We start from the raw sequence: 26,110 nt of genomic DNA on the forward strand, positions 1-26,110 counted from the left end.
AGCAGATAACCTCTATTTTCATAGTAGAAATACGTTTTCCTAAGTAGGTACCCTTTGCTTTCAGTTTATGTGTGTTTAAACCAGTGTGAGCACTCTGCAAGGTAATGCAGAACCGTGTGGGCTTCCAGGATGTAAGGGATGCCGAACATTTTCTTTACCTGTGAAGTTCTCCTAGAAAGGAGTTTATTAAATTCCGAGGTGTCTCTGTGTGGATCATCAGTGGTGTCTGGGGGGAATGAGAGAACAACAGAACTCAGAATGTGTGCATAAATCATGCTCTTAGCAACATGTTCTCTGTTGGAACCTGACACTTATGTTTGCAAAAGCAAACCCTCTCTAAATTAGTTTGCAGTTAATTAGCTGTGAAAGGAAACGCACCTTGCCAAAAAGGATTTGAAATATGAAGCAGTTTGGATTTGTGAAGGAGTTGATCGCTGTTCTTGGAGAATCACAGACTCTTCCATGGGCATCTGGGAAATAATGTGGTTCATAATCTCCAGTGCTTTCACAAATTCCATTATTTGGCAAGACAGGCGTCTTCTTGCCGCCATCTACTAGAAGATAAATTGATTTTGGAGGGGCAGTCTTGGACTGTTTGTTGGAGCTGCTCATTTGCAGCTGAGCAAAGTGTTTGCAGCAGGGTTAGCTCAGTAATATTTTGAATATGTGAAGGAGAATAGGGGCTACCAGACAGAATAACAAGTTCTTGTTTCTATTTTTCTTCCCAGGACTCAAAATTGAATCAATGCCTATAACAATAATTAGTGTTTATGTGTGTCCTTGCCTGTCTCTGGGGTCATCCCAAGCATTCCTGGAGAAATTCTGACAGGAGGCTTCTGACATACATGTGGTAGAGATGGACATAAAATCAGTATAGGTTGACTTATCCAAGATCACAGATTAGTCAGTGACAAAGCTGAGATCTGAACCAAGCTCCTGAATCCCTTTCTGCATGTGTAACTACGAGATTTGCAATCATTGTTGAGATGCATGAAAGGAAGGTTCCCCTGTGACCAAACCACAATACAGTAGAGGAACTACCTTCAGAAACCAGTGATGAATCTCTGGAACATTCAAGACTTAATTCTATTTTTAGTATTTCCACGCACTGGCTTTTAATAGAGAGATGTCAGTGGTATTTTTTGGGATAATACATTTTCCACCAGATTTCAATATGGGTGTAAGAATTATCATAACCTCTTCCTGATATGTCACTGCCAGAAAACAGAGCAGCTTCCCATTTTTCATGAAGAGCTGCCAAAATTTTTCTACACAGATCTTTTTTTGGTGGGCAAGAGCAGTGTTCAGCAACATATTCTGCTCAGTCACCTGGGGTATGTCTGAGGAAGTATCCCAAGAGATCTTTAGTGGAATAAGAGAGCTGAGAAAACTGAGGATGAAACCAAATCATGATTAATTCTCCTGCTGAATGGCAAAAGGAGCTCACTGTGTGGCTACAGCAGTAAGAGATGGGCTACCATAGTTACTGATAATGCAGCAGATACTATTTTCAGTCAGTGCCTAATTGCCTTAGAGGAACTTATTAAACTGAAATCGCTATTGTGTGAGGAGCTATTCACGTAGAGGATCTCCAGAGTGATCAAGATGATCCTGCTGTGGGCTACAATATAGATCAGTAAATGTGAAAAGGGGTTTTGTGAGAAGGCTGACATCTTGAGAGCTCACTTGGCAAGGGATGGGTCTGCACGTTGTGCTGTATTTTACTAAGATGTTAATAGCAGAAATAATGGCTCTCTTTTCAGATATTAAATTTCCCCTCCAAAAAATCCCACTTGAATCCAGCAAAGTGTAACATTGTGTATCTTTCACTTCCAGATTCTTTCAAAGCACCAAGAAAAACTCATTCTCAGACATCCCTCAAAATTTCTCTGTACCATTATTTGGTAGCCCTTTGTAATCAGCACAGCTTGAGATACCTTAATTAATTTCATGAAGGTAAGGCCTGTATTCCATCTCAGGAAATGGCCAGTTCTCATTAATGCCAGTGGCTGTCACATACATGCACTCACAAGAACCCTACAGGGTTTTTGGCCCGTGGTTTGCCATTTTTGCAGGATGATGCTGGTTTTACAGCGTACATTCTGCCTGAGCATTCCACGTGAGAAATATACAGGCTTGCAGCTGGGCAGCACTGATGCTGATTATCTTGCCTCTGAGGGGAAACTGGGAAGTTTTTTGATTACTCTTTTCCTAGGGAGTCAGAAACTTTGACTGTGAATTATCAGCGAATTCACTGTCAACAATTATCCTGCAAATTATCTCTTATTTGCAGGTAAACATTTTTGCTCTGTGGGGTGCAGTGGTTTACTAGCAACCGCAGAGCTTATTGAAATAGGATAGTATAACAAATTACTTAGAATCCAGGTCTACAGGTATCAGTGGTGGATATTTTAATGTCATTTCGAGGCAATTCTTTAAAAAATTTGTACTGTGCTCTTGGCTGTAAGGTTGAATTCATCCTTCTCTCAACTGATGCGTACAGGAACACTTAAAAATATTCTGATCATTGTCCTGTTAGTACAAATCTATTCAGGAGCTCAGCTGATCCTACTTTCCCTTTAGTTGTTTTAGCAAGTAATAAGTGACTGAGAGCTTGCACAAGTGACTACTGCAAAAGTAGTTGAGAACTACATTTTTAGGTTTTGATCTTCAGCTCCTCCAGCTGAAGAAATGAGATTTTTGGCCTACAGGTCTTAATATATAACTCTTAATGGTTTATCACATAATTGGTGATGGCATGGTGCATCATCAGAAAGGAGAATATAGGAATGATGAGTTTAAGCTTTCCAGATAAACACGAATGAAAGCTGTCAGTCTTCACACCAAACTTCTTGCTCCTTTGCTTCTTAATCATGTTTCTCAGTAGAGAGAAGGAGGTGTGACCAAATATATGTTCTCATGTGAGAGTTTGTGTTGCAAAGTTATGGCCTAAAAAATATTTTACATTAAACCAGAGCAGATTGCTTATGGCAACTCCTGCATAATGAAGGAACACAATGAAGAACTGCAGTGCATATTGCTCTTCAGGTCTGTTCTATTTTCATAGTTGTTTTTTTTTTTTAAGTAGAAAATTGCATAGTATAATTACAAGTTCATTTGCATTCATATTACAAGCTGTGAGCTAGTAGTCTTTTATATTTAAAAAGTATTATTAGCAAGTGTGACTTGCATCCATACATTTCAGAAATGAATGGGAATGAAGTTTTATACTTCTCAAAGTTCCCTTTCTACTTAGTCAGCTGCCAGCACCCCTCCTGTAAACTCCATGACCTCAGTGAGGCCAGCAACACAATAAATGCAACTTCATTTTATTGTGCCCTGGTCAAAGCGTAAAAACAGCTCAATTCCTGTTTTCCCCCCAAAAAATTGCCTTTTGAGAAGTAAGGGCAATTATTTCATCCAAAATTTTATCCAATATTTTATTGGACCTAATACATATAGACAAGCATATTTCCTCAAGGATGCTGTCTGTTATTTCCTAATTAAAAAAATTACTTTATTTCTCCTTTAGTTCTTTGTCTTCCTAGATGGTGAAATTCTCATCAATAGGAAATTTCGCTGCAATGAAGTTGACTACTTACTTCTTTTAATTCACATTAGAATAAGTGGGTTCAACTGAGAATCTGACCTTTCATTTCTGTAATAAATTGAAACGCAGAAAACAGGTCTATAGCGAAAAGCTCCATTGCATCAACTACTTCTATAAATGTGGCTTGAATTCTGAATTTTTTATGTTGTAAATGTTATTACATGACGTTATCTTTTATGCTTAATACCTAATGTGCTGCAGAAAGAATAATTGAGGGAGATGAAACTGATAATATTTGAGAATGTTACCAGATCTGTGCATGTACTTCCAATCAATCTGTTCACTCAGCCTTTCCCTCTGCTCCCTGTCCTGTTAAGTGTGTTGCCACATTGGTTCAGCTCTCCTGCCTGTCAGGTGGAGGTAAAATAACTTGTAGACATCTTTCTACCTTGTGAGCATCCTGGTGATCCCTGCCCGGCTGTCATCCCGGGGGGTGCACATCAGCAGCTGGGTACCGGCGTGTCCTGCAGAGCATCTCCCTCGTAATTCCTGATCAGATCCAATCCTCTCTAATGGTCTGAGCCCTCTTCCCTGTCAGCTCAGGGAGACGCGGTCACTCAGCCCCGGGGGGTGAATCAGATCTATCTAGAGGCTGCAAAAAGCTTTTCTTTTAGTCATTTACCTCGGTTAGCGAGAGCAGCGCTGCTTTTATGCATTGATTGGAGATAATACTGGTGAAATGGCAATAACCTGGCAAATGGACTTCTCTCTGTATGTAAATCCTTTCGGGAAGTGCATGACAGCCTCTGTTTTCTATGGGTCTCCGTTTGTAAAGAAGCTGTTATCACAGAATAAGTTTAATGGGTCGTGAATTTTGTGTTGAAAGGAGAGTCTCTCCATGACTTCTGATCCGCCTGCAACAGACCTATTGGCTCGGCAGCGAGTGCATTAGGCTAAATATGCTTCCTCCATTGACTCTGAAGGTAACAACCCTAAATGCCTCATTAAATTTTCATGGGTGACTGCGAGAAGCCATGAGAAAAGCAGCACACTGGTGGCGGCGGGGCCCCCGGCCCGGCCCCCGCCCCGCGGCCGTGAGGGGGGAGCCGCGATGGCGGGGCCGTGCCCGGGCTCCACGCGTGGGCAGCGGCCACCCCCGCCCTGGCTGTCCCGCTGACCGCGCTCCCTGCGCTCCGGGGAAGCCCTGGAGCCCCCGGGGAGCCCCCGGTACCCATTTCCCCCCGGCCGTGCTAAGCGCGGTGCTGCGGGCGGGGCGGGAGGGGTCTCCATGCGCTGCGCTCCGCTCGCCCACGGGGGCTGCCCCGGAGGCGATGACGGGCTCGGGACGAGCCGACGCGCCGAGCCCCCCCTCCCCGAGCGGGGACAGCCCCGCCAGCCCCTCCTCGCCCGTCCCCCTCTCCCTGCCCAGCTGCACAGCGGCGCTGAGACCCTCAGCCCTGGGAGAGGAGGAGAAGGAGGAGGAGACCGACCCCTCATCAGCCGCGTTCCTCCAGCGCACACCTCCCTTTTCCCCTCCCTCTGGCCTCAGCGCCGCGCTGGCGGGGCCGGAGAGGGCAGGCGGCGCGGGAAGGCGGCTCTCCCAGCATGGACGGGCCATGTGTATCCTAAGGAATAACAGCAGCTGCTGCGCCCACGATGGGGAGCAGAGGAATGCAAGGAGGAGAGGGCTCGCTGGGGCAGGTGAGAGAGCCGGTCCCTGCTCCCCTGCGCGGCCGGTCCTGAGGGCGGCGCGGCGGCAGGTGCGGGTTTGGGGGCTCAGCGGGGCGCGCTGCTCCTCCTGCGAGCGGGGATCCTCTCCCCGCAGCAGCATGGAAGGGCAGCTTTTCTCCGAAGGAAGTTTATTTTTTGCCCGTCCTTCCCCTCTCCCGGTCGCTCCCGTTCCCCCGAGGCGGGGAAAGGGCTGGGATCCCCTGCGAGTCGCGGGAAGTTGTCGGCTGCGGGGGGAGCGCCGTGCGCGGCTGCCCCACACCCAGCCGAGCTCTGGGGCAAAGGGCTGGGGGCGCTTTCGCCATCGCCCGAAGCGGGGCAAGTAAAAAAAAAAAAAAAATCTAGGAGGGAGCCACAGACGCGATGCGGCTGCGGGATTCCCCCCGGCCACTCCGCCGTGCCGGGGGTCCCTGGGATGCGCCGCTCTCGGGAGCCTTGGCCGCTGCCGCCCCGCAGCTGGAAGCGCCGATCGGTCGCGGTAGTGTCGCTTGCTGCGGGAAGCGCCCCCCGCTGCCGGGCTGGGAGCCGGCCGAGGGCTGGGATGCGGCTCGGCTGCGCCGGCGCTGCCCTGCCCGGGAAGGTGCGGCAGGGCCGGGGGACGCCGCGCTGAGGAGCGGCGGGGAAATGGCGCCCGGAGCGGGGCGGAGGGGCCGCTGGACGCGCGGCCAGCGGGGCGAGCTCGCCCTCCCCAGCCGGGGACCCTCTGGGGACCGCCCGCTGGTCCCCGGCCGGCATCCCCCGGCGCCGGTCAGCGGTGCGTGGTCCAGGGCAGCGGGTGCAGAGTGACCGCTGGCGTTAGGGGTGATGCGGGTTCATGCTCCTCTCCTTCACAGCCCCTACTTCAGGGGAAAACCCTGCAAACCCCACCGTGATCCGAGTGTTTTGGAGTGCTGTCTTCTCGGGGTTGTGCACCGAGTCACCAGGAACAGGCAGCCGGGAATCAAAGTTGAGAGCGCTGCGGTGGGAGAAAGGTGGGCGCAGGAGCTGCTGCCGGGCTGGATCAGGACAGCGGTGACAGAGCCCACAGGGGCCGGCAGGACGAGCACGGGACTGTGAATTCCCCAGAGCCAGCTCTTCCTTTGGTGTTTTCCAGGGTGTTTCGCACGCTGGGAGCTCAGGTTCATGACCGGCACATTTGAAATGCCTCTACGAATAGTGAAGTGGGATACTGGGACTAATAATCATAGTAAAGAACAGTAGATAACAAAAGCTGGTTTCTGGGCTGGAGAGTCCTGGAGCTTGCAGACGAATGGGAAGTTTTTAATTTCCCGACGAACTTCTGCTTCATTGTATATTTCAAACCTGTTAAGTCAATTTCCAGGTCTTTCCCCGAAGTAGTTTTAAAAGCAAAGTCCTTGGAACTCTTTGCCATTTGTCTGAATTCTGAATGCATGTCTGAAGCATTTAATCATGTTTATTGTTTTCAGCCACTCAAACGGAATAAAAATTACTTATCGTTGACGAAGCTTATCTCGCAAGCTGTTTCACAGTATGTTTCCATTGCAAGACACAGCGCTGTGTTAAACTACTGATGACTGTATTGTTTATTGTTCTTTCGTTCCCCATCCTCACCCCCCCGTAACACCAGTATCAATCTGTTCCTTACTGCTCTACTCAAAAATAATGGAGGAGCAAGTTTTCACCAGTTTGGTATTTTCACTCGTAGCTGAGATTTATGTCTTTTATATTTGCTCTTAAGCTGGTTTTCATTCAGTGTGCTAAAGGCAGCTGATGTATTAAAAAAGGAATCAAGGTATAAAGCTAAAAGGGACTTTCAAACTCCTGAGCTGAAACTGTGCATGGAATTAGTGCTGGATCCACAGCATTATTTATTTGTTTATCCACATGCATAACACCTTCCTGAAGCATAAGGTTCCTTGCCCCTTTGTCATTACCATTCTATGTCATTACACAACTAAAATGCACTATTCGCGCTGATCTAGAAATACAGATTTATTTTTTGGAGTGTTTTGATCTTGGACTGTACCTCATAGGTGGTTTTGCTGCACTTTAACAGTATCTCAACACAGTGATGGAGGACACCATCATGTTTTCTTGTAGGATTACCTTTGGGACCTTAGTGACTGCACACATCAGTGGTTTCATCTTAGGAGGATTGAAATTGATTTTTTTTTTTTTTTTTTTTTTTTTTTTTATCTCAGCCAGTGAAAGACCCTGTGTATGTCCTTTGACCCGTGGCCTCACATGATGAAGTGAAACCAGTAGTGGAGGATGTAGCCTTGAAGTAGCTGCTACTAAAAAGTAGAGGTATCAGAATGAACCCCTTGTCCTGATCAGCTGGTTTGATTCTTTGGGCAAGGCACAATTTTTAGAATTTGCAAAATTTGTAAAGCTGCTGCATATATGTAACAAAATAAATTTGAAACACGAGGGTTATGATACGTTTTTTTCATACTTTTGATGGGTCCTTGCTCAAGCAAAGGAAGATTGACCATTCCCTCTCATCCATAACAGGCCTTTGTCTCGAAAGTATTTTATATTTCAAATTTTTACAAGGTATTTGTATTGAATTTAGCAGCAGCCAAGCTCAGCAACTAAATATCAGTGAGGTGGGAGAACCTCTATTTTTTACAACCCTGTTTGCATTTTAAAGTGATAGCAAATACTAGCAAAGAGGAACACGATTTTCTAGATGTTATAGTTCAAATTAACTTTCCCAGTCAATATTTAGTCAAGGTCTTGATGGTTAAAGTTAACTGTCCAAGTCAATGTTTAGTCAAGGTAATGACTTGGTTTTTATAAACACTACCCAAGCATTCTTGCAGAATTAATCAGAGTTGCTTGCTCAGCCAATTACTTAGGAATAAAGCTACGTTATTACTTGGTCTCTCATATGTCCTGTTCTGTTTGGTGTTATTTCAGCAGTGCTTGCTTTCAGCCCTTCTGTGGTTTCATTCTTACAGCACCAGCTCTGTCTTTAAGGCATTTCTTTGCCTGGTGGTTTTGGGAGGTAAGGGAAGTCCTGCACTTACCTGTTTTTTTGGGTAGGAAGATGAGGTGTGGAGATGCCAGGTGCAGGCTCCCAGAAGGAAGTGCAACATGTAGTGCAAAACCAACATTTATTTATGTCCAAGAGAGCCTTCAGGAGCTTGTGTTGAGCAGCTCCTTGTGCAGTGCTCAGGAAGAGATGAGCACTTGGGATAAAGCAATATTAACAATGTATGAAAGCCATTTTGGTGTCTGGGACAAAAGTGATGAAATTGAGAATTGTTGGCATTTGGTACTTATAGTGAAAGATGGAAGCATGTTGTGATCTGGGAAAGAGCTGGAAATCTTTATTGTGATTCTTCATTTCTTGGCATCCTTTTAAATGGGATCTTCATTCTTCCAGGATGGCACTTCAGTCTCTTAAACTGACATTAGAATCACAGTCTGGACTTCTATTGTACCAGTCTTTCTTTCTTTCTTTCTTTATTTTTTTTTTAATTGTAGCACTTGCAAATGCATTCCCTGCAATTACATGGGTATTAGAGTAGATATTCATTAGGATTTTACTAATCTGAACCTCAAGTGCTGTTCTGCAAATTTGCCAGCCTTTGTAAGGCAGTGCTTGACTTCATCGGCTGCACTGTTTTATTACGAGTATTTTGATACAGTAGAATGAAAAGCATATATTCTAAACCAAGTAATTAATCAGATTGAAACATTTTCATTTTCATACTTTGATTTGTCACAAAGAGAGGCTGCAGCTCTATATTTTCCCCTTAACACTAGTTTTTGCCAGTCTAACTGCAGGCAAATGACATTTCATGGTGGTGGTTTAAGAATTTCATCCATGAATCAATGTTCCATTTCTGTTTCAAGGCAGCAGAATTGTCACAACTTAGAGAAGGTGAGTAAACCCAGAGACAGAGTAAACCCAGCACTGTGAGCTCCAGGAAAGGTACCTGTATCTATGTATTTAATCTTTCACCACTGTCAAACACATTTTTAAGTGTTCCAGGTGTAAGGAGTGTTCTAGATTCTCAACTTTGTTTATTTGAGTGGTTCAGCCACATGCACAAATCCTCTGTCAGAACCCACCAATGTCAGCCCTGCTAATGACAGTGGGGTATGTGGTGGACCAGACCAGAGCAAGACCTGTCAGCTTTTGTCTCTTAATCAATATTTTGTTTTTTGTGGAGTGAGAGTGAAGCTCATTCCCTGGGATGACCCGTGTGGTGCTGCAGGTGCAGAGGCTGCTGTGTCCCCAGCTGTGGGGGAAGCAGCTGCCCAAGCCCCAGCCCTTCAGACAGCTGCATGTCCTGACCAGCTCCATCCACAGTGGAGCAGCAGCCTTGCTGAAGGGCTGCTTGTCACATCTTGCTCTGGCTCAGTCCTCTCCTGAGATATGTGAAGCTGTTGACATGAACTTATGGCCCTTGGAGGCGTCAAGATTTCCTTCAGTTACTTAAGGGATCAGGGAGAGGATGGCTGTGGGTGAGCTTTTGAAAATGCAGTGTTCCTGAGCAGAGGCCTGCTGGGGGAGCAGGCTCCAGGCACTTTCCAGCCCGTGATCCTTTGCACTTTCTACAGACAGCCATTCCATTTCGCTTGGTTTAATGAGGATGCAGAGGTTACTTTTCTTGAGGGTTTTTTATCTTATCTATTTATTTTCTGTCTTATTTTTATATTCTTATCTTAAGGATAAGAATATTTTCTTAGGTTTTAGATACACTGAAGAAATTCCTCCCTGTGAGGATGGCACAGGGAAAAAGAGAAGCTGTGGCTGCCCCATCCCTGGAAGTGTCCAAGGCTAGGCTGGACAGGGCTTGGAGCAACCTGAGCTAGTGGAAGGTGTCCCTGCCCATAGCAGAGGGTAAAACTGGATGAGCTTTAAGGTCTCTCTCAGCTCAAACCATTCTGTGATTTTATGATATGTACCACATAATAAAAATAGGTCAGTTTTTTTCTGTATTGAATTTTGTATGTTTCTGTGTGTGCGTGTGTGTATATATATATATAGAGAGAGAGAGAGATAGATATAGATATAGATATAGATATGCAAAGATTCATTAGCTGCCCTTTTTACTACATAAAGATTTCTCAGGTCTCCAGGTATTGCCAAGCAGTTACACCAAGAGATTCCCCACCCCTCCCACCCCCAAATAGTGATTGCTCGTGTGGGTAGAGGAGCATCAGTTTCTTAAGTCTTTGCAATTCCCTAAGCCTGGAGGCAAATGAATAGAAATTTAGTGGACCACCTAGTTCTTGACTCAAAATTCTCCAAAGAGGAGTCTGACCTAATTTATATTGTATTGGAACAAATAATCCTATCATGCATGTGTGCTTGCTGTTTTGTTGTCTTTTAGCAGGCATATTGCTGTCTTGCAGAAACTTCAGGTTTAGATGTTAGGCAATGTCCCTGTGGTTTTGGGAGGTGCTTTTCCTCAGTGAGTACTTACTGGAAAATTACATTTAGAGGATACTTGTGAAGAGGAAAACAATCAAGACAGAATACTAAGGCGGCTAGAATTATTCCTTCTTGAATGTGAATGTACTGTAGTTTAGTACTGAGGATAATCAAGAGTCCTCAGTACCAAGTCTCCTTATTATTACTAAAGATGGAGCTGGAATCTCCCCAAAATGCAGTATAAATATCTGTCATCACATGTCCCTGTGATAGGGATTCTTACGGAGTTTCACGTGGGTGATTGTAGGGTTGCTGAGGGTGTTTGTTGGGGCCAGAATGTGCTGAAACTCACTGGGAACTGATCAGCATCCAAGCATTGCAGTTGTGGCCTCTTAAAGCAATTCCAGGTGTGCAAAACCCTTTTTATGTTATTCTGTAGAGAGTAGCACCCATCAGTCTGCTTGTCCCAAGATATACTCCAAAGCTTGTCAATCCATCTATCTGTGTTCATGGTTTGGGAAAGAACTGTCTAAACCTGCACAGATTTTTTTCTTGGGAAGCTTAGGAAAGCTTTGAGTCTGCAGAATTTCAAGAGCACACCAAGAGTTACCTGGAAACAGTTCTCTGCTCTTGAATTTCTTGAGGAACTTGCATTACTGGGAATCCAGTTGATGCAATACCCATTTCATTGTTTCCCTTTTACAGAAATGTCTTCTACCCTACTGACGGAGCAGTTACTTAGAGAACAGCAGGCATCAATATTGGTTGTTTCTTAACCTAAAGAATTATATTTTTTTTTCAATAATTGAAGTAACTGAGGGGAAAATTGTGACTGATCTTTTTTTCACCATTAAAAAAAAAAGCTGAATTTCTGTTCCTTGCGATGCAGCTCAATAAACTATGCTGAAACAGCATAGAAAAAGAGCACTTCAACTTGTTTAACCTTTCCAGGACCTGTCAGTCTCTGCCTGAGACTGGCCAGAACACTTCTATTGGCATGTGCTTTTTGCCAGATTAACATGGATTAGGTCACTTGAATTCTCCCCTCATTGAGTTCATACCTTTCCTTTAATCCTCTCTCATAGAATCTGTCAGGATGGATGGGGGAAAGAAAAGCTTCTCCTGTATTTGGGATATTTAAAAAAAATAATTAGCATGAAGAATTTGTTTTACCTTTTTTTTTTTATTTCCTTGTGTTACCTTTAGAAACCAAATACTTCTTAACCTCTCATGTTTTGCTTGTGGCTGTAGTGGGGTGAGAGATTCTTCTCCCTTGGTTTTGAGGCTGGTGATGATGGGCACACTGATAACTTGGTGCTCTAGAGGATTCCTGGCTTAGGAATTTCCAAGTAGCTACATAGGTAAGCCAGGCATAAAAGTTATTAGGAAAAAAAGCAAAATACTTCTAAACTTTTTTGTAGCACAGCTGATATTCAGGAAATTGTACTTCTCTTCAGTTCATCAACAGTAAATGCAGCAAATATTTTATTAATATTTCAATTTTCCATTTCATTCTTTTATGTAAAAAAATACACACTTAGTTTAATTGTTACTGCCTCTTATGTTTTTTTTCTAGCCCTGAGGCTGATCAGCAAATTCAAATCTTTTAATGGCAAGATTAGATGACCTGTTAGGTGTTCGTGTCTTAAATTTTAGCAGCTATTCCACAAATATCAGGGGTCTTTAAACTGCTTTTTAAACATAATGAAGGTTTTCCCATTCTAGGATTTTAATTTCTGTAAATGTGCATACATTTGGAAACGTGTTTGTTGTGCCACAGCAACGCTGACAGTGTCACTTGGAAATGTTGTGGCCCCTGTTTGTGGTTTTAAAACACCTGGTAGTTGTTTGCGATAAAGACTCCACTTTTTAATTGCACTATAATTAATACAAAACAAATCAACAGCAAGTGCTACTTCACACAGCGTGTTAACAGTTAGTTCAAGTTTAAAAACAGTAAAAAAAAACCCCATCAGTGAGTGTAATAAAAAAATATTTTATGAATGGGGTTTTTCTCTGTGGCTGGTGAAGTAATCAAATCTCACGTTATGGCTTCAGGACAGTTTTCCACCCACCATCCCTGTGTGATAGTTTTTATATATTCTGACCCATTTTTCTTCTTTCTGAAAACAAGAGAAATAAAATGTTTGAGAAGTCCTAAAGAGGATAACAAATTGAATTGACCACTTACTGTTCCTGGCACTCGAATTTTATGGTCGTTACCTCCATAGTGATGGAGTGAGCTATTCACCAGCACTGCGTGAGAGTTGCAGCTGATGAAATTTGGTGAAGTTCTTTCAAATCAGAGCCACTGCACTGATTTCCATCACATGAGGGCTTGTCCCCTGTCGCTATGTTACATTTGTAGCAAATACTAATTGAATTTGGTGCATGCAGATCCTCAGAGAAAAGTGAGAATTGTTACTGAGTGAATCCCACTGTGCCAGGCTTCAGTTTTTGGATTTCAGTGCAGGATGCTCCCGGAGAAAACATGAAATCTTCTTTATGCTGTCAAACAGCACCAGAAAAATAACTCTGCTGCAGCCTCAAAACAGATCTGAGACTTCAGCACTGCTGAGTTTGGGCTTGAAAAAGAACAGCAAGTGATTTTCATGAGGGAGCTCTGGTTGCAGCTTTTTATTTTCTTCATGGCAGGACTGTTGGTCCAACAAACTGCCTGTATATGGTTGTCCCTTTTGAATGTAGAGTTTCTCATGTTTCATTCGTGCATAATTTGTTCTGTTGGGTTCTCAGGTGAGGTGAGGAGATGGCAGAATGAGGGCTCTCCAAGGGATGCTTCTGTGCCTCTGCAGTGCTTGTAGAAGCAGCTGAGTTTGTTAACTTAGACACGATGCCCAGTCCTGAGAGCTGAAATTCAGGTGAGAAGAATTCTGTCCTCTGTCACTGGGCTCAGCTGCCTTTTTTCCAGGGAGCAGAAATCCAGGGGAGCAGATCATGCGCATCAAGCTTCAAAATATTGCTCAGGCTGTGCAGGGAAGTAACTCAGTTCTTCATTGCAAAGATCTTCTCTAGTTCAGAGAACAGACTGCAAGTGACCTGTGCACATTGTGGGTGGCTGGTTCTGCTAATCACCATTTTTAGATGGAGCTTTTTGGTGGAGATGGGAAGGACAGTGCTGAAAAGGGAAATAGCACAGGTAGAGTAATTGGTCTTGTGGATCTGGGAACACAAGAATAAATTTTCCTGATGAAGACAGCGTTGGTTTTCTTCTTTGTGGCTGTGTGTACATAATTTGCAATGTAGCCAACGAATAAAGCAGCTATAACACCAATTTTAATGTCTTTGTTAGATTACCTCTAAGACTTTTTCTCATTCTGGTGGACTCAGATTATCTTTGGCTGCTTCACAGTGATTATTTATTAATTAATTTATTAAGGAGACTTATTTTGAGGTTGAATGATAGTGAATATATTTTCTTATTTACATAGGTGTGCATAGATTTTCTTGAGAAAGACTGACACTGGAATTTTCCAAGACAATCAAACGTTTGATTTGTTACAAGAAACAGGCATCCAGAAACCACCAGGAATAGTGCTGATTTAGTGTATGTCTGGTTTCTGCTCCAAAAAACCTCCACATTCTGGAGATCAGTGTCGTTTCACTGCTGTGCATTCAGAAAATACTGGAAAAAACCAAAAGAACTGAAACAAGGATGTCTGGGGCATGAACATTGCAGGTCTTAGGTGAAAATTTTCAACTTAAGATAAAGTTATAATCAGCAGAAAGATGAGTAGTTCATGATATCTTTGTAGTTCCAATGTTAGTACAGCGTGAAAAAGTTCAGCCTAGAGCTCCAGCAGATGGTTGAAGAGGTTTGGTCACTGCTGGCACTCTTCTGTTGGGCTGCATCTTTATCATTCCAGTATCACTGCATGAGATAAAATGCAGACATGACAACATCTTGTGTATTAATCTTGCTGAGTCCTAATTGTTCCAGCAATTGCTTCCTGTAAGGAGTTGGCCACGCTGGGTACATTAGGCAGAGCACAGTGCTAAATAGAATGAATTGTGTATTCAGATGTACTTTAGCTTGTACTTTACTTGCAAAAAGTGGAGAAAATCTTGTCTGCCTGTCTTGAAAGTAAAGGGGATAATGTCTGGAGGAACAGTTCCAATGCTTGACAATTAATAATGGCACTTTGAAGAGAAGCTTTTAGCAGAAGGCGAGCACATAGGTTACAGATTAGTACAGAGAACAATGTAATTTTTGTGCTAATATGTTGAGATCAAATAACTCATTAATAGGAGAATAATTTATAAGGATGATGCAAGAAGGAGAATAAAGTTCTTCTAAATATTAATCTACTGCATATATTATTTATTGTTGTAATAAAAGGTTGAGGAGTAGACAAGGGAGACTGAAATGCCTTGCAACTTCTAGTAGAGTTCACAAAGTGCTTTTTTAAAGGAAATTTCCTTTAAATGAAGAATGCTGGCATAACCTTTTGGTGAGGTAGTGGTAATAACTTATGAAGTTTCTAAATGCATCTCTGTGCAATAATGTGAGAGGGAAACTTCTGAACCAAGGTTCTCTTCTCAATCCCAACTCTCTCAGCCTTTCCTCCCAGCAGAGCTGCTCCATCCCTCTCATCACCCTCGTGCTTCCTCTGGACTCACTCCTACAGCACCACATCCTTCCTGTGCTGTGGATCACACTTGGGAAGAGAAATCCTGAGTTTTGGCACGTAAAAGAGTGTTACGATCCTTGCACCTCAAATCTCACATGCCAAAGGTTGTCTTTTTAAAGACTTATCACTTTTTGTGGTTATAGCCTTAGGAACTGTGTTACAGTTACCCAAAATTAAAAAATTACTATGGGAAAAGCAGCTCAGGGGAGAGAGTCAGGGTGCAGAAAAGAAATAGCTGCTGTTACAGGTACAGTGTGTTGCTACACACAGCCTACCTTTTATCCACGGAATAATTTTATATTTAACAGCAACTTGTGAAACAGTCTAATGATGTGTTAATAAACTGGAGTGGGACACATTTTAATTGTCAGTTTTTTCAAAGGTTTTTTATCTGCTGGCCTACTTCTTCAGGAGTGTGAGTAGATGATTAGGTGATGTATTCTATTTTTGAGCACTCTTTTTGTAGTACAAAGCCTCGCGTGCTTCTGTCATTCAGAAACCTGACATGACTCTGAATCCCCTCCTGTGATAATTCTGATTGATCACTGAGGCTTTTAAGGCACTAACACCACCTGTAGAAGAATTCTTAGCATGTGACAGGAATGTGTCTTGCTTATTTTGGAGAAGTGGAGTTCACACATGTTCACAAAGATTTGTAAAACGGCTCCGTGTGAATTTTTGCAATGAGTGTAAGTCAGACTGTGTGTAATGGAGAATTCAGCCTTCTTTATATTTTGTGAAAGCTTTTTCACGTGTTTCTTGTTCTTGTGTGATATTCTGGCACCTGTTTGAAAGACTATTGCCACATTTCAGAGCATAGTATTGGGTAAAAAATGGCTTTACTGGTGTTTTTCTTGGAGTTAGTCAAAGATGCTGTTCCTGCCATTAGATAATCTTCATATATTACTGTTGATATGCATGTAGGAATGTGTTGTGCTTAATGTAGATAAAATGTTGCTTGCCTTTAGTTTTCAGTTGTGGTAAACCAGATGTTTTTGAGCTCTGGTTTAGTGCTTTGCGCTGCTTTTGTGTAGCTGTAAATCTCACAGGAATTCTGTCCCCCAGGGATCCCCTTTTCCTCATGCCCAAGTGAGCAGTAAAAAAGCTTTTGCCCTGCACAGAAACCTGTAAGTTCTGCACGTGCTTCCAACTTCAGTGTCTTCATCTCTATTGGACGTAGGTAGAAAATGTAGCCTTACTTTCTGAAATGGCCATCAGAGCTTCCTAATGAGACACTTGGATTTTTTTTCTCCTTTGACAGAATTAAATGTTACCTATTAACCATAATGCTTAAATTGATGAAGTGTAAAACTAGTGAAATGGGTTACAGGGAAAGGAAGTGAAAATATTATGAACCATATGCCCTAATTTATGTCTTCTTAGAAAATCCATCTAATGAAATTAAGTATTTGGAATAATTCAGGGTATGATATTCAGCAAGAAGTACAGCAGTAATGGTAGGATGATCTTGCTTTTAATACAGTGTGGAAGATACAGCTCCTTTTCTGGGGAGGAACATCAAATCCTAGTGTGTTGAGATCCAGGTGCATCATCAAGACCAGGTTTTCTTTTCCTGTGGACCTATACTATTCTGTTTAATGGAGTAGCTGTGACAGAAGCTTCTGCTGTGCTCTTTGTGACCTTAAATAGAGGCAAATGAGGTGCCAGCTCTTCCTGTGAGTTCCTAATCCCAGTTTCCTGGTCCCTCTCCTTTCCTCACGGCTCCTTATCTGGATGCAGCTCCTCTCTCATAAATGACTGTCTCCATCCACTCTTAAGCTCCCCCTCCCACGAAGCTGTTTTTACATCTTGACTCCCAGAGTGAACCTCCCAAGTCCTCCATTATTAAACAGCTCTCACAAATTCTTCTCTTCTGCTTCTTGTGATACAAGACTTCGTGTCAGAGTCAATCCCTTTTTTCTATGCTCTGACTCTTCTGTTTTTATGCATTCAAACTGAGCAGCTTGCTGGGTGCCTTGATGGAAAGATGAACCTCTTGTTGTCACTTCCACTGTTCTGTGTAATTTCAGTTCAAAGCAGTAATTAAAGAAATAGTCCATTTTCCAGGGCAGTGTTTATAGGAATGTGAATGCACATTTTAGTTCCTTCTGGAGGCTGCAGGAGGGGTGATAGCATAGAGGGATTTTTGTATTAATGGAGTCATCCTGGACAAATGTAAAATCTCATTTTCTATTTTAAGTAATTTTGGGCTTGGGATTTTTGGTTTGTGGCTTTTTTGGGGTCTGTTTGGTTTTGGGTTTTTTTTTGGGGGGGTGTTATTGTTGATGGCTTTTTTTAGTATTAGCAAGAAAACCAAATCTGTGATACGAAGACCAAATCCTATTCCCAGTTTCAAAACTCAGCAAACTTTTCAGATATAAGTTTCTAATGATTATTTAATGTGGTCAAAACACAGTATTTCCCAACAGCCTAAATTTTGGAAGCTATTCAACCCATCCCTCACATCCTGAAAACCACCCCAAAGCAGATACACTTGACATGCAGAATTGTAGCCTGAACAGTTAAAAATCTGGCAAAGCTGCAAAGTGAGAAGTGAGAGGGAGTGAGAAGTGTCAGCCAACCTTATCCACAGGTGGTGCTTCCTACCCTGGCTTTGAGTAGAGAAAATATAAATAGGTAATTTATTTAAAGAGAATTACTTAGCAATGTTACTATTGATAGCAACATCATAAATAAACTGCCCAGAAATTTTGGTGAAATTTGAGACCTTGAGATTAAAGATGTAAGGGGTAACTGGAAGAGTGGATTTTGTGCAGATTATGTACTCACTGAGGTACTCTGGGACTGGTTGGTTTAATCAATATAAAATGTGCTTTATCTGATGGCTCCTGTGAGACAGAGCATGAGGGTCATTGATACCAAGAGTTCTCGTGACTCTTGTTGATGGAGAAGAAGAATTTAAACTACACTGGTGTTTGGCTTCTTATCTTTCTCATGATAATCATGGTGTGCTTAATGGCTCTACATGTCTGAAGCATTTTCTTTAGGTAAATGAGTTTGGGGTGTAGTTTTAGAATTTAGGGGGAGGAAGATGTATAAAAACAACCAATATTACTCTTCTTGAGCCTTTACTAGAGAATTCAAGACATGCAGATGCCAAGTCAAGGAGTGGAAATGTCATCCTTCAAAGACACATGAAACTCAGGGACTGTGATAAAAGTGTTGTGCACTTTGAGGTGTCTGAGTTACAAAGAAAGCTTGCAGTTTGTGGACTTATATCCATGAATCTTTTAATGTACTCAGGTTCTTCTTTATTTCCTATGGAGCGTTGCAGAATTTGTTTCCCTGGAGGTGACTGAAGTAAGGCTGGAAAAATCCTACCTGATCTTTAATAATCCTTCACACGCATGGTAATGCTCCAAAATTGTACTATCATTGGATAATTTACACTTAAATCCTTTCATCTCTGTGCTCCCGCTTTAAAAAAATCCTTTAGTGTTATGGGGAGCCAGGTATTGCACACTTGAAATACCTTGGACTTGTTACCAGTTCAGTCTCACCTGCTTACACTGATTTATTGTGATTTTCTTTTTTTTTTTCTGGGGGCAAGACTGAAAAATACATTTCTCCCGTTATAGTTAATAGATTCAGGAAGCAATTTGCAGATCAGGAAACAATGGATCTCATATGATAAAAGCACTGCCTAGGTAATTCATAAGGAAGATAAACTTGTATTGTTAAGCTTGCACATTTTACTCTTATTTGTAGGCCATGTATTGCTCTCCTGTGCTTTCCACCATTAAGCAGTAACATTATTGCATTAGTAAAAAAGCACTGCTGCTTTGACTGGCTTTCAGAACCACGCACAAAATCAGATAATGCATTTTACTGAATTATGAAGAACTGTGTTATTTGTTTATAACTGCTCACTTAGTTATTGCTCTCAGGGCTCCGTGTTACAATTTAATCACTCCCCTGCATCTCTACAGTTCTCCCAGGCTGGTGTGAGCAGCGAGGCTACAAAGCAGAGTGACTGGCAGCTAAGTGTTCCCATCAGTCAGGATACTGATTTATTTCTGTGAGGAGGAGTGTAAAGGAAATGAGAATGGCTGTTTTTTGTAAGTGATGCGCTGAATAGTCATCAGTTAAACGCTGGAGGTCACACATAAACACTGAAATCTTGAGAAAGGAAAAAAAAACAAACCTGGAGTGTGTCTTGTCAGCCTCACTGCACACAGGCTTTGGGAAGTGTGTGATGCTCAGCATGTCCTAAAAAGGCAGCACAAAGGATGAGTCTGGAATCCTTTCACGTACAGGGTTTTCCTCACAAAAAAGAGATATGAAGCATTAAAGGGCAGGGTGTTAGGAATTCTTTATTTTCAAGTTACTATGCACATTTGTGAAGATTTTAACTGTATTCAGGATTCTGGCATTGCAGAATGTTTAAAGTGGACCCAAAGAATTGGAATGGGGCAGGTGGTGTAAATATCTGTGCAAATGGATCCCTCTTGGAGTTACAAATATAATTTACTTGAGCAAAAATAGGAGTAAAAACATTGGTGGAATATTACTGTGCTTTAAAAATATTCATAGGTTTGCCCGAGATAGGAACAGATACATTAAAGTTTTCATTGCCTACTTTGAGGCAATAGAAATAATGTAATTTTATGTCCTCTTTGAAGTGCTGATTTTAATCTGGAAAAAATAAGTCTTTTTAGATAGTCAAAACAATAAATATTCTATAGCAAACCTGACAGCATTAGCTGATGTTTACAGAAGACAGAAAATTCAACTTAAGTTTTTTGCTAATGGTGTATCCTTCCTTCTGTATTCCGTCTGAACCTATACAGAGGAAACCAGCAGATAGTTTTGAAAGAAATTAGGTCTTTCTAAGATTTTAAACCTCCAGAGCCCACTGAAAATCTGCTCAACAATCACTGCTTTTATAGCAAGGTAGATACCTTAGCTGTCAGGAGACTGCTTTAGTGGGGTATTCCCTAGAAAGCCCCCTGTAGCCTAGCCTGCATTTCATCTTCTTTCTAACCTAAATCCTGAGGTTGTCAGACACTTTCATAAAATGTATGCACTAAAATTTGATGAAAAAATGTGGCTACATAGAGAAAGAAGTACTTTAGGAGAAGCTTTTAGTGCTGACGATAGAGAAACTTTTTACTGTCTCATGAAAAACTGAAACTCTGCAGGGAGAGAGAGGGGGACTTGCCTCTTGGTCAGAGGAGGAATCTCTGGGTTTGCTGCTAAATGCACTCAGGGGAAGTGAAAGTATCTGCAGTATAAAATAATCAAATATAAGAGCAGCCCTTGCTATTGCAGAGACTGGATGGCAAAGGAGAAGCCCCACTTTTTGAATACACGGATTTCTGGATGGTTTATGCATCCAGATGAATTGATATTTCTTTTGATGGTGCCCATGAAGACAGATTTTGAGGCCTATTTTGTCTCTTTCACAGAGAAAGTGTATGATATGTTGATAGATGTATGATCATGATAGTTTCGGAAGATGAAGGAGAAGAGAAAATGTGCTGTGGGCAGGAAACAGCTACTTCAGCACTTCTTTTCCCTCTGTCTTTTATTCCTGAGCTAACAGTCCATTCAGCCTGAATACAGATCTCTTCTTAATGTGTTCAACTGCATTATTTAGCCCACCACTGCGAGCCAAATTGTTATCCATGGAGATGGACTTGCTAAGTTGATTTAATGGAGCTTTGTTAATCTGGAATTTCATTTATATCTTGTCTTGGATGTGTCCGTGTTCACTTCTTTGTGTTTAGGACAGTGTGATTTTGGCCAAAAGGCACAAATTTATACTAAGAGCAGCTCTTTAGCTCCTGGATACCTGCAAGAAAGCTGTGGAGGAGACTCCTGCCTTGTGAGAAGCACTTAAAACTTGCTATTAAATCCTCTAGTGCCTCTGTTTGCAGCACATCGATCCCTTGGAAGTGGAGCCCTGAAGGAGCAGATCTCTGTTGTGCTCCGTGGCTGTGAGTAATTACTGAGAAACACAGAAAAGAAAACCTGAGTGGTTTATTCATAACCTGTTCAGTGCCTGCATTCCTGACTCCTGCATGCTTGGAATGGGAACCACCAGTTGAAAACACAACCAGCCACTGGCTCTGAAAAGATCTGCAGTGGTTAAAAACACTGAGAGAGATAGATATCAGATAGTCCCCCGGAAGGTTATGGAGAAGGATTGAAGGATTACATGAAAGAGGGAATTTGCAAGCCTGGAATGTGTTTTCCCCTACAGTATCCATTTCCATTTTCTGTGAAATGGCTTTCAATATTTAGGTTATTTCACATTTTGTTATAATCTCTTGGATGGAGATCAGATATGAGATTTACAGTCTGAAAACAGGTTGAAATGGTTCTTGATGGTGTCAGGAATATTTGCAAGGTTTTAGCAGCTGATATGGTGCAGATGAGTGGATAATACAAATAATAACATTTATTATCTCTATTGCTATCCCAGAATTGCGGAGGTGGATTGGAGCACTCCTTGACTTCATTTTCCCCCATGGTCCTAGGCACTGTATCAAACAGGAAAAAAAATCCTAAATTATGTTTCAGAATGCTTGATAGTGGAGACACTTGGAATTTTCTGATGAGGAAACAGCAGAATGATGTGACTCTGGTTGTAAGCTCGTCAGTGGTGTCACTGGTCAAATATCAACACCTTCTACCCCTTTCTCTCTCATTCATTAAATCACACAACAAATGACATATTCAAGGTGAAATTTTAACAACAAATAATTGGCTGTGGAGGAGTCTGTGTAGCCCAGGTTTGGGAGGGCACTTGGACCTGCCCCTTTTTTGACAGCAGAGTGTGGTGATACAGGTAGAAATGGGATGAGTACAAGTTATTAGTGGTTTAAGAATATTCTGTGTGATAAAATTACAACCTCTCAGCTGTCCCACTTTCCTCAAGCAGTGCACCCAGTGATCCTTTCCAGACTGTTTTTCCTGAGGCCTGATCTAATGCAAAAGCAAAGAAATTTTGGCTGTTGAACAAAATAACCCTCTCACCTGGCTTGAGTGGGATTTGGGCACTTAGACTTTTCTATTTGCAGCATCAGGCTCCTGTTTGCAGGATTTGGTAATGCATTTCTTAATTTCTGTTGCCTGTGAAATGTTGAACATTGAAAGCTTTCTGCTCTCTAACAGCTTTCTAGATTCTCTTTGTTCCTCCATAAAGTCTGTTCTTTCCCAAATTATTCTGTCTCCTCAGAGCAATCTTCAGCTAAAGGTGAGGACAGGTTTGCACCATGAGCAGTTCAATGTCTTGGAAGCTGAGATTTGTGGTAGGGGAAATATGATGTGATGCAAGGACAAAAGGTGGTCTTAGCCAGATTGCCATGTTTGTCCCTAATTAATGTATTTCTTTCCTATTAGTTTCAAAGGTTTTATTTCTAGTCAGGAGTTAAATGGACCCATTCAGTGTTTATATTTATGCAAATAGTCGTTGTGTCACTCAGGTTGCAACATTAAAGAAAAAAAAAAACCAGATATTTTACATGCCTTTGAGTATTGAAGTGATTGCAATTACCTACATAAAAGGAGTTGCTTTATTAATTAATTAACTTGGAGAAAAATGTCTAGTGACCCTCTGAAGGAATATCAATAACTGAAACATTAATTATGTAAATAAGATTTGCCTTTACTGTTCATTATTCATCATTTAACATGAAAATTGCCTTTTAAAATAATGCTTCATTCATATATTTCAATAAATGTCTAGTCTGCCTAGCTTGTCACTTGGATCTAGATTTTGAGTCAAAAACTGTAGTGACATCAGTACAGACCTTGGGACACTTCCTTTGAGCCTCCATCACCCAGTTCCTGATTGATGGGCTGGCATTTTTTGGGGATGGGCTCTCTGAGGCAGCAAATGCCCTTTGGGAATGAGTTCTTGCAAAATTCTTGTCTGGAGAGAGAGAGTGGCTGCATTTCGTGGGTGGTGAGGAAGGAGAGGAAAGAAGCAGCAAAATGCTTGGAGGGCTTTTGTGACTTTCCCATGGTTTCAGGAGGGAGGCTGCAGGACCAGCCCGGCTCCAAGTCCTGTTCAGTGGTGGAATTGAATTTTTCTCTGAGTCAGAGGCAGCAGTACCGAGGCAAACAAATACCAGAAGGAAAACAAGGTTAGCCCACGTGGTTGGTGACCGTGATCTTGTGCACTCAGTAAACTTGCTGGTCCTTTTTACATTTGGAAGATGTGACTGAATGCCTCCTGGCAAGTGCTGCAGGTGATTTTGTACAGGTTATGAGAATTCTTTCCTTGTAAAGAGCTCTGCCTTGTTGTTTTCTAAAGTTTCACCGAGCGTGTTAGCAAATTCTGATGAAGGATTCCTGGAGGGTTTTGTTCCTTTTCACATCCCTAAAGACAACACACAAAGGTTTCCAGGGTTACTTTTTGCTCAGGTAGCTGTGAGTGCACCCATAAGAGGAGAGAGAGGAAGAGCTGCGTTTTATTCTCATAATCTCAAAGGCTGTGCTGCACATAATCTTGAGTGTGCAGAGAAAAAATAGTAGCTGTGCAGTTGCAGAAAATCCTTTACTCTCCACTCCCTGAAGAGCACCTGCTTATGAGCATAAGACTTTCAGATTCCCTTTTTTTAATGCCTCAGAACTCGCTTTGCCCATAGCAGGAAGGGCTGATGAAGAAATATGTGTGTCCCCCCCCTTTCCCTTGTAGCGTGATGGATTGTGGAAGTCCTGATTGAAAATTCTAATCACAGCCTTGCAGTCCTTCAGATCACAACCCCTGACAGTTGATTCACTCCTTTTCATGCCTGCTGCCTCTGACTGCTCCTGGTGCCTCGTCTGCATGAGTCTATCATTAGCACACAAAGCATGATGGATTGGCCAGGGTACCTCTGTCCTCAGAACCTGGGAAATGCTTCTCTTTCAGAATCAAAGAACCTGTGTGTGACATCGTCATGAATGAGAGAAGAAAGTAATACAGAGTTGGAGGTGCCTGTTTGATGCCACTGTTTAGAGGGAAAATGATGCATTATGGGGACTGTAAGTACCTGGCCTGTTTGTTTGGGGTTTGGCTCCTTGCTGGGAATGATGCAGAAAATCACGGGTGCGGAGCTGTGCACGAGCTGAGTCTGGCAAGTGCACAGCAGCTGTAATACTGTTTGGAAATCAGGGCTGTAAACACTTCCAAAATTCTACGTAAAGTTCAGCCTGTTAATGAAATAATTTAAGTTTCAGTGACATCTGATGACCGAAATGATTACAAATGATCATTATTTTGATACTGACTGAGCTCGGTTCACTTTGGTGGATTCTCTTCTACAGACCCTTTCAAGAGGAAACTTTTGCAAATGTTTGCATCTTGCAAATGCTTTTATTCATCTGTGTGACTTGGCATTTAATGTTTCAGTGAACAAGACAGTTAAGTTTTGGCTCCAGTGAAAGATTGATAGGAACAATTTTCGAATGTGGTATCACAACAAAGTGAAAATATGTCATGTTCAAATACTGAGCTCTGATGCGTCATGTGGTCTTGTAATAAATGAAATAGCACTACCAACCTGACAGATGTGCAAGAAAACGGTTTTAAATTTATGATGATTAATTTTCAAGATGAACTGCAATGAAAAAAATTGTTAGTAGATACTTAAAGAAGGTAAGGGGAACCAGCTTTCTGAAATGAGAACAGGCAGGTAATGATAAAGCTGCCTTCACTTTTATGTTTTGCTTTCTAAAATTTTCACAGTGGGAAAATTCATATTCTGGTTGCTGCAGCTGCCATTAACAGCTACTCATGCAAGTGTGACATCCTATGGAAATTGCACTTCTTGGATTTTTGCTACTGTTTCATGCTGGTTGTCTTGGAAGTAGGAATAACTCAAAGCAGAGCTGAAGGGTTTCTTCATGATGATTCTTTCAGAGCCATCAAAATAAAAGGGCGTTGAACTTAGTGAGAAAACAGAAGTAGCTTGATACTACCTTGAAAGAAAACCAAACACTTCTGAAACTCAGCATGTTCGCTCATTTTGAGGATTTGCCACTTGAGCAATGACTTCATTTTGTACTAGGACAGTTAAATGTAAAGCATATTGTTTGGTAATAAACTGATTTAGGTAAGCATTGTTAGGTAATTTCAGGCTAAAAACAGCCCCTGATATCCTTTAGTGAAATCTACTCCTGCCAATTGCAAAAAGATAAAATATTGCCCATCCCTAGCAGTAAACTCCAATATTTCAAGGAACTGTGTCCCAGAGAGGCCAAAACTGAGCTTTCCAGTTGGAAATGGAGAAAAAATAGCCTCACAAAGGATGTGGGCTGTACTTTTTTCAGTGTCATGTTATTTTGAAACAAACAAAATGCCTTTAAAAGGAGATGTTTTGGTTGTCATTAGCACTATAAGCTTTTACATGAGAATGTTTTAGGTTGACATGTTGTGTGGGAAACCCCAACAATTGTCTGCCAGCTGTTAATTTCAGGCGTTCTGAAAACAGCTGGTCTGTAGCATCTCCTCGTATCTGATCTTCCTCATCTTCAGCAGTGCTCCCTCTTCTCTGTTAAACACACTTGATGGTTCTAGATTTTTTTCCTTATTATTTGAGGCAAATTATTATTATTTGGGACAGTGGTTGTGGAACTCAAAGGCATTATTATATCTGTGGATTGCAATTTATGTTCACTTAATAGAAAGTAGAAAATCTAGAAGCCATTTTGGCTGTGTGAAGATAGATCTGAATGCACATGTTCATTTTTTTTCTGCAGAAATACTTGTCAAAACAAGGTTTCTGCTGGTCCTATCAGGTCCCTGTCTTACTGTGCCCAGAGGAAAGAAGAAACCAAATTGTCTGAAGAGCTTAAGGATCCAAATATAAAATTAGA

General features: G+C 41.9%; 1 protein-coding gene across 19 annotated transcripts in view; it reads left to right on the forward strand.

Moving 5' to 3' along the window:
- The window catches only part of DAB1 (DAB adaptor protein 1), a 414,543-nt gene that overhangs the window by 265,458 nt on the left and 122,975 nt on the right, over window positions 1-26,110 (forward strand). For 7 of the 19 annotated variants that reach the window (XR_005257831.1, XM_038144706.1, XM_038144710.1 and 4 more), the window contains exon 1: window positions 4,867-5,251. The exons of 3 other annotated variants lie outside the window; for them this stretch is intronic. Coding sequence is in view for 10 of the 16 variants with exons in the window: in XM_038144706.1 (XP_038000634.1) it covers window positions 4,882-5,251 (370 nt within the window). In the remaining 6 variants the exon portion in view is untranslated. Of the gene's footprint in view, window positions 1-4,866; window positions 5,252-24,164; window positions 24,278-26,110 lie in introns of those variants that run through there. 9 more of the 19 variants (XM_038144728.1, XM_038144718.1, XM_038144730.1 and 6 more) reach the window with 3 other exon arrangements.

The sequence above is a fragment of the Motacilla alba genome, chromosome 8, assembly GCF_015832195.1.
Source record: "Motacilla alba alba isolate MOTALB_02 chromosome 8, Motacilla_alba_V1.0_pri, whole genome shotgun sequence".
In the NCBI taxonomy this organism is placed as follows: Eukaryota; Metazoa; Chordata; class Aves; order Passeriformes; family Motacillidae; genus Motacilla; species Motacilla alba.